The sequence below is a fragment of the Lissotriton vulgaris genome, chromosome 9, assembly GCF_964263255.1.
Source record: "Lissotriton vulgaris chromosome 9, aLisVul1.2, whole genome shotgun sequence".
Taxonomy (NCBI): Eukaryota; Metazoa; Chordata; class Amphibia; order Caudata; family Salamandridae; genus Lissotriton; species Lissotriton vulgaris.
The window spans coordinates 983660036-983676167 of NC_141697.1; the positions used below are offsets into that span (position 1 = coordinate 983660036).

General features: G+C 45.6%; 1 protein-coding gene across 1 annotated transcript in view; it reads right to left on the reverse strand.

Moving 5' to 3' along the window:
• Positions 1-16132, reverse strand: part of LSMEM2 (leucine rich single-pass membrane protein 2) — a 68261-nt gene that overhangs the window by 15236 nt on the left and 36893 nt on the right. Inside the window, exons 2-3 of the mRNA XM_086936816.1 lie at positions 5686-5835; positions 62-304 (exon numbers count right to left, since the gene is read on the reverse strand). Coding sequence (XP_086792942.1) covers positions 62-304; positions 5686-5830 — 388 coding nt within the window. The 5' untranslated portion in view covers positions 5831-5835. The remainder of the gene's footprint in view (positions 1-61; positions 305-5685; positions 5836-16132) is intronic.

Here is a 16132-nt window from a genome sequence, read left to right on the forward strand (position 1 = left end):
CGGTTCTGAGATGATGTGAGAGCAGCAGTGCTCATTGAAATGATGAACAGGGTGCACTTACAGCTCAGGTGGACACTGTACACAATGAGCGCCACGCTTGTTATGATCAGGCCGACAAGTGCAGTGTACAGGACCAGGCGACAGCAGGTGGGTCCGCAGCAAGGCCACTGGAGGCAGTTCACCTCAGTGATAGGAGGCTCAGGGGTGGGAAAGTCCAGGTCCTCATCCGGAAACATTTTGGTGTCTGCTGGAATACGGTTGCCATGTGGCGCAGTAAAAGTTCTGGGCAGGGAATCATTGTTTCCTGTGAGAAAAGAGAAAAAGAACATTAGAGAAAGGGGGTGACATAGCTGTTAAGTTTCCTCGGTCCATGCTTGACTAGTTAGTCCAGTCCCGGTTTTCTCTTAGAATTCTGGGACTGGTAATCCTGTGTTTATACTGGGCTAAATAAGACTACAAGTTGGCAATTTGGCAGCTGTTGTAATATACAGCGTGTGCACTCTCTAGCTCGCTCTGTAGATGGGCTAAGCATATGATTCGATATCACTACGGAAGGTGTGCTCCGGTTCTATATTTTTTTGGAGTTGTTAAAGGATCTAATTCATCCTCGGACCAGCGCCATCAGCCTGGGACGACTCCTGGTGGCCAACTAAGCTAGGAGCCGCACCAACACCCACTGACCACGCAACCTAGGAATCATCCTCGACTCCTCCCTCTCCATGTCAAAGCAGGTAAGCGCCGTCTCCTCCTCCTGCTACAACACCCTCCGCATGCTCCGCAGGGTCTACAAGTGGATCCCCACCGAAACAAGAAGAACAGTGACACAGGCCCTCGTCAGTAGCAGACTAGACTACGGCAAGGCACTCTACGCAGGAATCTCAGCCAAACTCCTACGACAATTACAATGCATTCAAAGCGCCTCCGCCCGTCTGATCCTCAACATCCCTCGCCGCAGCCACATCACCCCCCACCTGAGAGACCTACACTGGCTCCCCTTCGACAAAAGGATCACCTTCAGACTCCTCATCCACGCACACAAAGCACTACACAACACCGAACCAGCCTACCTGAACAGCAGACTCAGCTTCTACACCCCCGCCCGTCAACTCCGTTCTGCCAGCCTCGCCCTCGCTGCTGTTTCTCACATCCAACGAGCGATCTCCGGCGGCAGATCCTTCTCCTTCCTCGCCGCCAAGACCTGGAACACCCTGCCCACCCTCCTGCGGCAGACCCAAGACCTACTCACCTTCAGAAGACTCCTCAAGACCTGGCTATTCGAGAAGTAGCAGCAGCCACCCCCCCCCCCCACCCCCTTCCAGCGCCTTGAGACCCTCGCGGGTGAGTATTGCGCTCTACAAGTAGACTGATTGATTGATTGGGCGTTGTAGTCCAGATTTAATTTGCGTTTATTTCTCATAAAGCAAATTCAACAGAGTAGACATCAGCGAGCAGGAGTTTAAGTTAACCCCTTACATGGAATAGACAAGTACCAACAAAGGCATAAAGTCAAAAAGGTAATGCAAGGCTTCAAACCACTCAATAGGGTGCATAGTGGAAAGAGAACAGTGAATAAAAGGAAAATCAGCAGCCTCAATGTCGCAGAAGAGGGAGCGGGGAGAAATAGGAAGAAGCTGAGGGTACAAGTGACTAGGGAGAACTTTGAGGGATAGCGGTTAGGTAAATGTGACTATCGGTGAAAACATGAGGTGGAGAGCCCTCAGGTAGAAATGAGCAAAGAGCCTGGGTCGAAGTAAAATGGGAAACTAGGACAGGGACAGATGCAGAAGCGGCCGGTGCAGGTAAACGTGATGAGGCACGGGGCAGGGAGCAGCGGGGGATGTCGACTGATGATGGAATAGGTCAAGTGAAAAAAAAATAACTCCTATTCTGTTGTCTGTTGACAATCCCCCCCCCCCTCCCCCCACACCCCACGCAGCGACCATCCCAACCGACCGCACTTACCTGCACCAGCCGCTGCTGGACAGATGAAAGCACAAGAGTGTGGGACCATGGAATTTAAGAGAATAATGTGGTGGGCTTTAATGAAGACTGCTGTAGAGAGGCAGTATAGCGAAAGGAGAACTTTGAGGTTCAATTTAATTGATCATATTAACATCTGAAAACATTAATTTAAAAACAATTACATTACTTGTGCATTGAGTCCCTGGTAACATGAAGCTTTCTAGTTGTCTTAGTGTTAAGCCACTTCACCAATGTTCACTGCACCCATCAGCACTTTCTAAGGGCAGTAGGGTTCCATCAGCTATCTCCTGAATGTATTCACTTGAAATCAGACACTTTTGCACATATAAATGCTCGCCATTTCGCACTTGAATATGTACTTTTTTGGGAAGCTTGATTCAGTTTGGCACAAAAAATTAAACCTACACGAAGAGAACTGCTGTGGAGTGTCTTTGTGCCTGGTGCCACTGCATCACGTGTTGGAGCAGTGATGCTCCCTCACGCCATCACTACTCAAACACGCAATTTAGCAGCACCAGGCACTAAAACACTCCACAGCTGTTCTCTTCGTGCAGGTTTAAATTTGATTGTTTTGCCAAACTTAATCAAGCTCCTCCAAAAAGTACATATTCAAGTGCCAATGGCGAAATGGCGAGGTGTAGTTAGTTTTTTCTGGTTAGAGAGCTGAAAAGAGTGTGTAATGAGGTCCGCTACCCATAATAACTTTAAGATGATGTATAAATTGTAAATGAAAGTTATAACTTTAACATTTTTGAAGTTTGTGTAGTTTAATCTTGATTTGTAGAGAGAAAATAAGCTTTCATAACTATAGCTAAGCTTTAACTGTTGTTTTATTAATTGAATTTCAATGTTTTTTTAAACTAAAAAAATGTGTTTCAAATCGGAGTCCAATGCCGCAAGTGGAGAGTTGTTATGTGGAGTGTCATACAGTGCAGTGGAGGAGAATGTTGTAAATTCTATTGTCATAGACTGGAGTATTGTTGATTAGAATCAAGTGAAGTGGAATAGAATAGAGTGTATTAGCAGTAGTGTATCGTACAGTACAGTAAAGTGTTATATAGTGTAGTGGTATGGTGTCTAATATAGTGGAGTCAAGTATTGTAGACTGGAGCAGTGGGTTGCACAGTGGAATGGTGTGTCAAACAGTATAGTAGGGTGTTGTAGACTGTCATAGAGTGGAGTAGAGTGTTTTTGAGTGGAGTAAGGTGAATTAGAGTGTCAGAGTGGAGTAGCGTAAAGTGTAGTGTTGCAGAGTACAGTGGAGGAGAGTTTCGTATAGTGGAGTGCCATGTCAAATAGAGGATTTGGTATATCGAAGAGAAAGTGGCGTTTCGTTGAGTGTCATATGGTGTAGTACAATGGCGTAGAGTAGATGGGCATAGAGTGGACTAGAGTGTTAGAGTGGCATAAAGTGTAGTGCAAAGTTGTAGAGTGGAGTTGCATACAGTGGAGTAGACTGTCAGACAGTGGAGAGGGTGTAGAGCAGAATATAGGACAGTGGCATAGAGTGAGCTAAAGTATAGTGGAGTGGAGTATAGTAGAGTGGAGAACACTGGAGTGGGGTAGTGTAGAGTGGAGTCAAGTGTCATAGAGCGGAGGGGCGTGTCGTAGACTATAGTGGCGTTGAGTGCAATAGAGTGGAGTAGAATAGACTGGAGTGGCGTACAGTGGAGTCGCATGGAGTGCAATAGCGTATTGTGTAGTAGATTACAGTGGAGTGGTATAAAGTGTACTAGCATAGAGTGGAGTGGTGTGGAGTAGAATAGGGTAGAGTGGAATAGCATAGAGTAGAATAACAGAGTGGAGTGGTGTAGACTGGAGTAGTGTACACTGGAGTGGGGTAGGGTGAAATGGCGTAGAGTGGAGTGGCATACTGTGGAATAGCATAGTGTGGAGTGATGTACAGTAGAGTGGTTTAGATTAAAATAGAGTATGATGGAGTAGCGTAGCATGCAGTCGCATACAATTAAGTGGTGTAGACTGGAGTGGCATACACTGGAATGAGGTACAGTGTAATAATATACAGTGGAGTGGCATACACTGAAGAGGCGTTGAGTGGAGTTGCATACAGTGTAATAGTGTAGAGTGGACTTGAGTGGAGCTGTGTACCATGCAATAGCATAGAGTGGAGTGGCGCAAGACAGAGCGTTGTACAGTGGAGCGTACTGTGTGATAAAGTATAGTATTGTAGCATACATTCAGTGACGTGTAATAGAGTTGTGTAGGCTGGAGAGACATAGGGTAGAGTGTAACAGCATACGCTGGAGTGGCGTGCATTGGAGTAGGGTCCAACTGAATAGTGTAGAATGACGTGAGGTAGCGTGGATTGCCATACACTGGAGTGGCATAGAATGGAGTAGCGTAGAGTGGAGTGGCTTACAGTGGAACAGCATAGAGTGAAGTGGCATACAGTGGAATGGCATAGAGTGGATTAGCATATACTGGAGTAGCGTATAGCAGAGTGGTATACATTGAAGAGGTGTAGAGTGGAGTTGCATGCCGTGGTTTAATGGAGGCAAATACACAGATTTTAATCAGTCTCCAATGAGACTAGGGTCACTCTTGTGTACGTTTTATGACTCTGGTAATGGCAGACTTAAATAGTAATCAGGGCGACCTCAGGCTTCTTAAAGCACTTAAACACTCGGATATAGACATGCTGCAGTGAAAAGAGGTGTTGCTGTTACGAAACACACTGGTACTGGTTAAGCAGGTGGAAAGGATGAATTGCGAAGTTTTGGAGATTGGGGAGTGTCCAGGGAATGTCAGAGTACTCTCTGAGTACTAATATGTCACGCTTCGAAAAGTGATTGATGGCACTGCTTTGAGAGGTTTCTGTTACCTCCATTAAACCATAATTCATGTAGCTCAGTTGGTTGAGTGCAAGTGTGTGTGATTGTGTGTGTGAGTGTGTGATTGTGTGTGTGCGTGTGCATGTGCGTGTGCGTGTGTGTGTGCGTGTGTGTGTGTGAGAGAGAAAGAGAGAGAGAGTGTGTGTGAGAGAGAGAGAGCGAGAGATCAGTTGAGGCAATCCTGGAAGTTACAAGTTCACCCAAGTCATCATTTCTTCCTTCTGATTCCAGTTACATAAATGAGTAGGTTAATGCACATGCTGCAGAGCTCAGCATTCACCCTGAAGGGATGGGGCTGCAATGCTTGGTAACCACAGTGTTTAGTTTGTAAAACCAAAAGTACCACTGCCCAATGTTTTACTCAAGAGTCTTGCGTCCATCTCTGTTGAATGTTGGGGTGCCAAATACCAAGGCTGTGTAGTCTTGATTCCGCCTCATGCCTCTTTAATCCATCATCAGACACTCCCTGCTCTTTCATCTCACTCCTATAGGTTATTTTTTTCAACCCTGCTTTCTCCCTTCATCACTATTTTTTTCCTTCTTTCTCTTCCTTAAACATTTGGTGTTTCTCTCTCTGTTCTATAGTGACCAGTTTTGCTAGACAAGTTAAGATGCTACTGCTATTCAACACTGCTTTGACAAGGCATATAGCTCTCGGATTGCCAAGACCTATTGGTTTGCCAGGGCTTGTTAATGTTATATTCATCCTATAATCCCCTTTTAGTTTCCAGCACCTCCCTTTCCCTCACATATATTTCTGCATGCTTACAACAACACTATTAATGTACAGATATAGAAAATTAATTACTCTATCAGCAATAAAAACAATAGCAATGTGTTCCTGGCATACCTTCTGCTCCCTTAGGCACCTCCAAGTTGGTTGATGTCAAGTGGATGTCACTAATCGATTCAACTGTGTGAAGATTGACTTCCAACGTGTCATTCTCATTGGAGCCTATTGTAGACTTCTCAGATAAGGCGCCTCCCTCCGCCATTATGCCTGCCACAAGAAAAAAATAGCACTGAAACAAACTGAGAAATTCTATGTTTATCGGGGAGAGAGGCCATTGCATAAATTGAAAAAGTGTCTGAACTTGACTCTCAATCAGCAAGTAATTCAATGGGAAATTTGTTTTCTTATTAGGTTACAGTTGGAAGGTTATGTTCATCCTTATCCTTTCCCTCTGTTACTATTTAAATATAATTGTCCTGGTCTCTGTTCTGTGTGTGTGCTAAATCCTACTTTGATTGGTGGATAGAAGACTAAAAATGGGGAATCACTACTGGAGTCTGGCATGGAAACACTAATTAATGCAATAATAACCTATTTCAATGAACTAACTTACCATAGCCAGGGGTAGACACACACACCTGCTCAGTGCCAAGATACCCTCGCAGGTTAAAGTGCACTTTACAAGAACACATATCATAACCTTTACCAAGCAGTCTTTACCATGCACGTAAGAACCACACAGGTAAGTACTTATTATAGGTTTTAACCTCAATCATGCTGTACTTTACTACACAGGTAAGTATTATTTAAAAAAAACATTTTGTTAAATGTTATTTTAAAAAGTGGTGGAGGTGTGGGTGGAAGTAAATGGAGGTACGAGTGATTTTAGGTTTTAAGGGTGGGTAGAGGTAAAGGGAGATTAAGGTAAATTTAGGGTTAAGAAATGGGTAGAGGTAAAGGCAGGTAAGGGTAACTATAGGATTTATGGGTGGGTAGAGGCAGAGGGATGTAAGGTTAATTGTAGGATTTAAGTTTGGGTAGAGGTAACGGAACATAAGGATAATATTAGGGTTAAAGACGGGTAAGAGGTAAAGGGATGTTTGGAGTAAAAAAGGATACTGGGATGAAAATAAAGTGAAAAAAGGTTGATATATCTAGTAAAATAGTAAATACCACAAAAACGTGTCAGTAAAGCTCCACGATCTAATGAAATACACTGTAAAGATCAATGCATTGTATAACATGCATATGTGGTAATAACATGTGTTGTAAATACATCCTCAATATGTTGCCATTTATTGCAGCCACTTTGGGTTGCACAGGTGATGAATTAAGGATCCCAGGGACATATTGGATGAACTACCATGCCCATAAGCAGCCGCGGTTGGTAGTGGGAGTACCGGCCGGGCTGTGACGTGGGGAGGGGCAGGGTGGGGGGTAGTAATGTATGGATTACGGAGTTTAACAGGTAAGTAAACATATAAATAAATAAAACGAATTTCGTTGCGTGCACTGCATCACCAAATGTGATAAGTGAGGCATAATGGGACCATCTGTCACAGGAAAGTGCATAAACATATGTACTGCACTTATATACCTATTTTTCATTACTGAAACCTGGCTTAATGACACATGTGCCCCAGTAGTCGAGCTTGCCATCCCACGGGGTTTTAAAATCACAAGGGTAGACCGTCCGCTTGGTAGAGGAGGCGGTATCGCCGCGGTCTATAGGGAGGAATGGGTTCTCTCCTGCGACCCCCAGGATCAGCTGGCAGACGCCGAGGTGCTCCATTTCTCCCTAGCATTTAATTCTCATCTTACAGTGGGTGGCACACTGCTGTACCGGCCTCCGGGATACATTGGGAATTTTGTGGGGGCACTGGAAGAGGTTATAATCCCACGGGCACTTCTCTTCTGGGAGATTTTAACATTCATGTTGATAGCCTGGACTCTCCGGAGGCCGTTCGCCTAGACGAAGCTTTTTCCATGGCCCATCTCAAACAGTGGGTTGCGGCACCCACTCACACGGGAGGCCACGTCCTAGATCTGGTCTGCTCTAACTTCAATATTGTCATGGCCTGTCCTGAGATAGTGACTTGGTCGGACCATAAGCTGATTAGGTTTTCTAGGTCTCTGGCTACTGCCGCGGAGAGCGGTCCCCAAGTTGCTCATGCACAGAAGATTAATTTAGACACCCTGACAGACTGCCTAGCTGTAACCCGTACACTATTACCCTCAGAAATTGAGGCGGCGGTTAGCACTTTTAATACATGGGTAGAACACAGGACCGCTACCTCCATAAACAAAGGCGGGGTCCGTAGACTACGTACTACCCTCTCCAAACCCTGGTTTTCACACACCCTTCGGGAACTTAAATTGGGTTGTAAGAAACTCAAACGGGTATGGAGACAAGCATATCTGCCTGAGGCAAAGAAGGATCTGCGGGTGGCGCAAATAAATTATTACGCGGCCATCAGATCTGCCAAGAGCAGTTACTATGCAGGACGAATTAATAAAGCTAATAATAACAGCAAGGAAATGTTTTCAATTGTAAAAAGCTTTGTTTCACCAAGTGCCGCACAACCTTTGCTACCCTCATCTGAGCAATGGTGCGAAGAGCTTTCTTCATTCTTTGTTGATAAAATTGCCAAAATTCAGGACGACCTGCTTGCTGTCTGTAACAGCTTTCCCTTCCCCCCTGTATTTCCCCCCTCTACGATGCCGGAACCTGCCGACCAGTTCACCAACTTTGCTCTGTCTTCCAAGTCTGACATCATTGCTGTCCTAGCGGCCTTGAAATCGGGGTCCCCCTCTGACCCCTGCCCTGCTAGGGTCCTCGGGGGACTAGCGGAAACAGTTGGAAATGAGGTCACCCAGATCATTAATCTTTTTTTTCTCTCTGCAACCGTCCCGGCTTGTTGGAAGCAAGGTAAATTGCTGCCACTCTTACAAAAGACCGGGCTGGATTCTGTCATTCCTTCCAACTATCGGCCTATATCATTACTGCCAGCCTTAGCCAAAGTTTGCGAGAAGATCGATTTTAAACAGCTGGACAATTTTGTCGAAACATCTCAGGCACTGCACCCAGCGCAGTCAGGATTCAGGGCTGCTTACAGTACTGAAACAGCCCTAGTTGAAATATCTGAGGCTATCCGGGAGTGTTTGGATGGAGGTGGCAGAGCAGCTCTGATTTTATTAGACCTCTCTGCCACCTTCGACACAGTATCCCACTCCCTTCTACTTACCAGATTAGCCACCATTGGCATCACCGGCCCAGCACTTGACTGGCTGACGTCTTTTTTAGATAATAGGACTCAACAAGTCTGGATGCCTCCCTTCGCTTCTTCCCCAAAGAAACTCGCTACTGGGGTCCCACAGGGCTCCACTTTGAGCCCCTTGCTTTTTAACATTTCTCTTACCCCTTTAATCTATCTAGCAGAACAGCTAGGGGCAAAAATTATGGCCTACGCCGACGACACCCAACTTCTGTTTACCTGGGCCAATAACAATTTGGATACGTCGGCGGCCCAACTCTGCCTATCATCAGTTTTCCAATGGCTAGCACTTGCCCAGTTAAAATGCAACAAAGGCAAGTCTGAGGTTCTTTTTTATGGCTCCTTCCCCGACAATTTTAGTGACCTTCTACGGCCGACCGATCTGCCCTGTCCAAAATCTATTGGCGGCCCAGCAAAAAACCTGGGAGTCTGGTTTGGAAATGACCTCAAATTTGAGGACCATATAAAAAAACTTACAGGGGTCTGTTTCTCTACCTTGAAAACCCTACGTAGGTTTTTTCCCCTCCTCCCAAGAGAGGCTAAAGAGACTGTTACACGTGCTCTAATACTCTCCCGGTTAGATTACGCGAACGGCTTGTTCTGCGGGCTACCGGCCTATCTGACTCATCGTCTTCAGGTCATACAAAATGCCGCCGTAAGACTCCTGTTTAATATACCCAAGAGATCCATTGTCCGCCTCCTACTTCGCAGCCTCCATTGGCTCCCAGTTGCTCATAGGATCATGTTTAAAACTCTTGTCCTCTCCTATAGCGCTGTCCATCAAATTGGCCCTGCCTACTTGAGGAAAAGGTTCACCATCTATGTTCCTAACCGATCCCTCCGGTCTGCCAATCAGTGCCAACTGTCCGTGCCTAAATTTAAGTACTCTCGATTAGGCGGCCAGTCCATCGCGGTCAGAGCCGCGAAGGCCTGGAATGCCCTCCCCCTCCACATCAAGCCCGCTCCTACCATCGTGGCTTTTAAGAAAGGACTGAAAACCCACCTGTTTAACATCACTCTGTAAACCACTTCTGCCTATCCTTGAACCCTGTGATTCGCTCTCATCTTCTCGCGCCAGGATACTATTTTTAGTAATAGAGCGCGCTACAAAAGCCTTTATATCATATATCATATCATTATACTGCTTTGACTCCAGAGAACACAAAAGCAGTTCAAGTGAAGCAAACTTCAGTGCTTTCTGATTTCAGTTGAAATATTCACTTCAGTGGGGTCTTATCATTAAAAATGACTTTTCACTGAAAGCTAGAACCCCTACACATTTACACTACTGTGTCCTGTGCTGCACTTGCTCTTTATATGAAAAATAGTTATTGTTACTGCCTGTGATGTCCCTGCTCTGTGTAGGAAAGAAATATAAGAATCCTGCATCGAAAGTGAAGTTCACATCAACAGGGCTTTCAGATGTCTTCACAATACCCCACAAATCATCTACCCAGACTCCCCCAAGAAAAGATAGATCCGGCCATTTCAGATCTCAGTAACAACTGCCTAGTCACCTACCTACCAACCTGAGTCTAGACAATTGAAAAGACTATCACTCTCCTGTTTCATGAGAAGACCAAGAGCAAAATCCACCGAAATATTGACCAATCTAGATTCAGGCCACAGCGCTGCACTGAAACAACCATTCAAATAGTTTCAATCCGCGACCACCAAAGTCATTTGCGGTGTCCCACAAGGATCCTCACTCAGCCCCACCCTCTTCAACGTCTACATGAGCCCCCTCACAGCCATCTCCCGCCAACACAACCTCAACATCATCTCCTACGCCGACGACACCCAGCTGATCCTCTCCCTCACCAACGACCCCGCCACCGCCAAAGCCAACCTCCAGGAAGGAATGAGAGACGTTGCAGAATGGATGAAGATCAGCCGTCTGAAACTGAACTCAGACAAGACGGAAGTCCTCATCCTCGGACCATCTCCCTCCGCCTGGGACGACTCCTGGTGGCCCTGGGCATCGCACTCAAACCAACGGACCATGCACGCAACCAGGGCTTCATCCTGGACTCCTCCCTCGCGATGACCAAGCAAGTGAACGCCGTCTCATCATCCTGCTTCAACACCCTGCGCATGCTCCGAAAGATCTTCCGATGGATCCCCACCAAAACCAGGAAGACGGTCACCCAGGCCCTCGTCACCAGCCGTCTGGACTACGGGAACACCCTCTACGCTAGAACCACAGCCAAACTCCAGAAAAGACTCAAGCGCATTCAGAACGCCTCAGCAAGACTCATCCTGGACATCCCTCGCCGCAGCCACATCTCTGCCCACCTGAAAAACCTGCATTGGCTCCCCGTCAACAAGAGGATCACGTTCAGAATCCTCACCCACGCTCATAAGGCTCTCCACGACATGGGCCCGAAGTACCTCAACAGCCGCCTCACATTCTACACACCCACCCGCCAGCTCCGATCCACCAGCCTCGCCCTCGCCTCCGTCCCACAATTTCGGAAATCCACAGTCGGAGGAAGGTCCTTCTCCTACCTGGCAGCCAAGAAATGGAACTCCCTCCCCACTCACCTACGGCGGACCCTGGACCATCTCTCCCCCCCCCCCCCCCCCCCTCAGCGCCTTGAGACCCTTAAGGGTGAGTAGCGCGCTATACAAATCCCATTGATTGATTGATTGAATAGTCAACAAGGTACTCTAGATCACCAACAATGATGAGCTCTGTTCCCTCATGCTGATGTGCTATCAGCAGTCTTTGACACTGTCAAGCACTAAGCTCTAGTCAACACTATCTCCCTGAGAACTGGCTTCAAGAGCATTATCATGAAGTGGTCCACATTCACCTGTTTTAATAATAGAGAATTAGGAGGAGTGGACTAGCATTGAACTCACTGTTGCCCTCTTCTGTTCTGCATGGCTGATAAGAGGGCTACCACAATGTGAACCTTTTCTTTGGTATTTACATCTCTGTCAACCATCAGTGAGTTTTCTCAGTAGTATAATTTTGGAATTGTTATTTTCATAGCTGCCAAACTGCCATTATTACGACAGTGCATGTCTCTTACATTCAATTACTACTCTTTCTTCTCGATCTCTTTCCATCTCCCAACCTATCAGTGGCAGTCACGTCTCAGATGATCAGGGAAGTGCAGAGTTGGACCACGTTAATATACTACTGGAGACAGCACTTGGGGTCTCTTCCATTTCTGACCCTCCTCCCAACCGGATAGGGGCTGGGAGGAAGTTGGGGCAATGTCTTTTCCTAAAAACTTTTTATTGAGTAGAGCACAAGTATATAGTATGGAAGGAATAGCTCTAGAAAGGAATGCTGTCATTTTGTTTGCCATCAAACAATAACTAACCCAGGTAAATGGGGAGAGGAGTTGGCATCAGGGCTAGGGTGGTTGACCTCGAATCTGGGGAATTGGGTTCGAGTCTCGGCAATGACGCTGAACATCCTGTGATTCTGGACAAATCACTTAATCTCCCTGTGCCTAAAAAAACAAGCATTTGCAATGCAATAGGTCTCGCATTAGGAAAGTTTGAGCTATTGGTATTGTAAATGACATTTTTTTTATTTATGTGTTGGTTTTGAAAATTGCAAAATTAATAGCTTTGTCATTTACAATGCCAATAGTCATAATTTTCGCAAATGTGACACCTATAGGATTTGTAATGCAATATGTGTTGTATTTACGTGACTTAGATGTATTGATATTACAAATAATGGCTTTTAATTTTTTTAAATAATACTTAAATAAAAGTTATTGTAATTGATAAAGGCAATAGCTTATACTTTTGTAAATAACTTTTGTGAAAATTATGTTCAATGTATTTTATTGTGACGAAAATCCAAAAACAGAAGTGAAATATTAACATCTTTTTTGTGACATTTGTAATAAAGCTTGAAACATTGAGAGAACATATTTGAACCAGTTATTGTTGAAAGGTTGCACAGATTGATGCTGTGGTGGCGCTGAGTGATGTGGTGGCAACGAGTGATGCTGTGGCGTTCAGTGATGCTGTGGTAACGCATAATGATGTTGTGGTGCTCCTGAGTGATGCTGTGGTGGTGCAGAGTGATGCTGTGGTGATGCGATAGATAGATAGAGTGAGGGCGATAGATAGAGTGAGGGCGATATATAGATAGATAGAGGGAGGGCGATAGATGGAAAGAGGGAGGGCGATAGATAGAAAGAGGGAGGGCGATAGATAGATAGAGGGAGGGCGATAGATAGAGTGAGGGAGATAGACAGATAGATAGATTGTGTGTGTGGTTGTGTGTGTGTGTGGTTGTGTGTGTGTGATTGTGTGTGTGTGGGGTTGTGTGTGTTTTGTTTGGGGTTGTGTGTGTGGGGTTTGGGGTTGTGTGTGTTGTGTTTGGGGTTGTGTGTGTGGTTGTGGGGTTGTGTTTGTGGTTGTGGGTGTGCTTGTGTGTGTGCTTGTGGTTGTGTGTGTTGTTGTGTGTGGTTGTGTGTGCGTGTAGGTGGTTGAGTGTGTGTGGGGTTGTATGTGTGTGGGTTGAGTGAGTGTGTGGGGTTGTGTTTGTGTGGGGAGTTGTGTGTGTGGGGAGTTGTGTGTGGGGGGGTTGTGTGTGGTGTGTGTGTGTGGTGTGTGTGTGTGGGGTTGTGTGTGTTGGGTTGTGTGTGTGGGGTTGTGTGTATGGGGTGGTGTGGGGCGGTGTCTGTGTGTGGGTGGGTGTGGGGGGTTGTGTGTGTGGGGTTGTGTGTGGGGTGTTTTGTGTGGTGGGCTGTGTGTATGTGTGGGGTTGTGTGTGTGTGGTGGGTTGTGTGTGGGGTTGTGTGTGTGGGGGGTTGTGTGTGTGGGGGGGTTGTGTGTGTGGGGGGGGTTGTGGGTGTGTGTGGGTGTGTGTGTGGGGGGGGGTATGTGTGTGGGGTTTGTGTGGGGTGTTGTGTGTGTGTGAGGGTGTGTGGGGGGGGTGTGGTGTCTGGGTGTGTGTGTGGGGTTGTGTGTGTGTAGGGTTGTGTGTGGGGGTGGGGTTGTGTGTGGGGTTGTGTGTGTGGTTGTTGTGGGGTTGTGTGTGTGTGTTTGTGTGGGGTTGTGTGTGTGTGGAGTTGTGGGGGTGTGTGGTCGTGTGTATGGGGTTGTGTGTGGGGTTGTGTGTGTGTGGGGGGCGTTGTGTGTGTGTGGGGGGTGTTGTGTGTGTGTGGGGGGTGTTGTGTGTGTGTGTGGGGGTGTTGTGTGTGTGGGTGTGGGGTTGTGTGTCTGTGTGTGTGGGGGGCTGTGTGGGGGCTTGTGTGTGTTGTGTGTGTCGTTGTGTGTGTGTTTGGTTGAGTGATTGCAGGTTCTTTTTCATCTCTGCTTTCTACTTATGTCACTGATTTCTGTCTTTCTCTTATTCGTGCTTTTCCCTCTCTTGCTCTGGGTCAAAATCTGATAATGAACAATAAGTCCCAGTTGCCAAAAATTTGCACCGGTGCCCACCACCTGCAACCTAAGCTATTACTAGGACCATCTTCAGAGAAAACATGCATAGTATTCAACAACCAAATTCACCCATGCACCAACAGGAAACCCAAGAGCAACAAAGTCAATATCACGCTGTAAAAGGGCCCTGAAGAAACAGAAACTGCAAGCCGACATGGCAGTCCTACACAGTGAGGGATACCCAAACCACCAGTCACTGTGCACTACACTAAAAGCCATGCCCCGCTAAACAAATCTCTGTTAAAATAGCAAAGTATAAAATAACATACCATGACCTAACATAACGAAGCAAATAACTTGATATATAAACATTGGTACCAAGATGTCTCACTTAAAATTTTAAAGAGATATTACAGGAAAGGGAGAGTAAGACTCTAAACAGGCGAGTATGCTGTGTATGCATCTTTTAACATTATGAAACATGCATCGGTCATTTGACAGATTTTTATTAAACAACAAGGTTTACACAACAGCACAATGACAGGACAGTGCAGAACATAAGCGACATATGTTGTAGAACTGCACAATTGCCCTAGTTCTTGGCTAAAATAACAAACTCATTAAATTCTCTGCAGAGATGGATAGAAGGCTTCTACAGTGATTGGCATCTTATTCTGAATTGGAACTATCAATGAAGAATAACATGTTCTGAATTCTTCCAGGCTGTGTTAAAAAGGGGCGATTATTTATAATGAGGACCGTGAGTTAGGATGGGGAGTGTGAATGAAGGGGGGAGTACAAAAGTTTAAAAAATAAAAACATGCAGTCACAAGTCTTCAGCAAACACACAACTCTTTTATCTGTATTTAGCACAGCTCTTGTTGCAACATCTGACGTATTCAGTCTTAGCTCTACATGCCAACACTAAATGAAATTGCCACAAGGGAAGCCATAATTAGTAGGAGAGAGAAATAAACCATCTCAGCATCCGGAGGTGTCACTAAAGCAGAAATGTCACCGGTGACATTTACTTACTTAAAATCCCCCCAGCAGATTCTAATTACTTCCAAGCAAATATTTTTGTGTGTGCAGTTTTGTGGGTGCACCTTTAAAAGTTGGTCAACAGCCACACGTCTGCTAGTCATTTGGAATTGAATGTTATTGCAGGATGTTTCCCACTTAAAAAAAGTTTTAGCTATAGGATTGTGAAAAGCAGGAATAAATCTATTTTAACGGTGGGAGTTAAGAGGGAACATCTTTAGAAGTGGCAGAGGTTTCGGAGTGACGGATTTTTGAAAGGAAAAAATAAGTTTTAGTACATAAACAAAAAACAGTTACAAATGCATGTCACATCAAATTTTAGAAGCGGAAGTGTACACATGTGTAGAGTGACACAAATGTGAGTGTTCCTGTGACCGTCTGGCAGAAACAACTTTCAATGAGTATGGCAGAAAATCTTGTCAGTTGCTGAAGAGTCAGATATACATTAAACTGTAGGTGAGTTTAATGAACTAGGCTATTGTTAATATGAGCAATTTAACATACTGTATGTTTCTACTGAAATACCTTCGGGACGTGTTTGCGCTGTAAAAAAAATGCAAACCAGGCGGCTCCTCACTTGGTGCCAATGTTGCTCGACATGAAATCTGTTCTGTCTCATCAGCAGGAACATCTAAGTTATTGGGGACAATTTGCAACTCAATACTCCTCTAAAAAGAGAGCCCTCCACATACAATGGATAATGTTGCCTTCACCAAAATGCTGACCCCGTTATGCCTGTAATTAGCACGGGTGGAGGGGTCAGGCAGAACAGGGCAATGACGAGGATCTGATGTAATGGCTGGAGCGAGCTTCTTTGAAGCGAGGGAACCGGTTGCGGGCCAGCGCTCTGATACCTTTGGAGAGTCGGTACAAAAGTACAAAAAAAA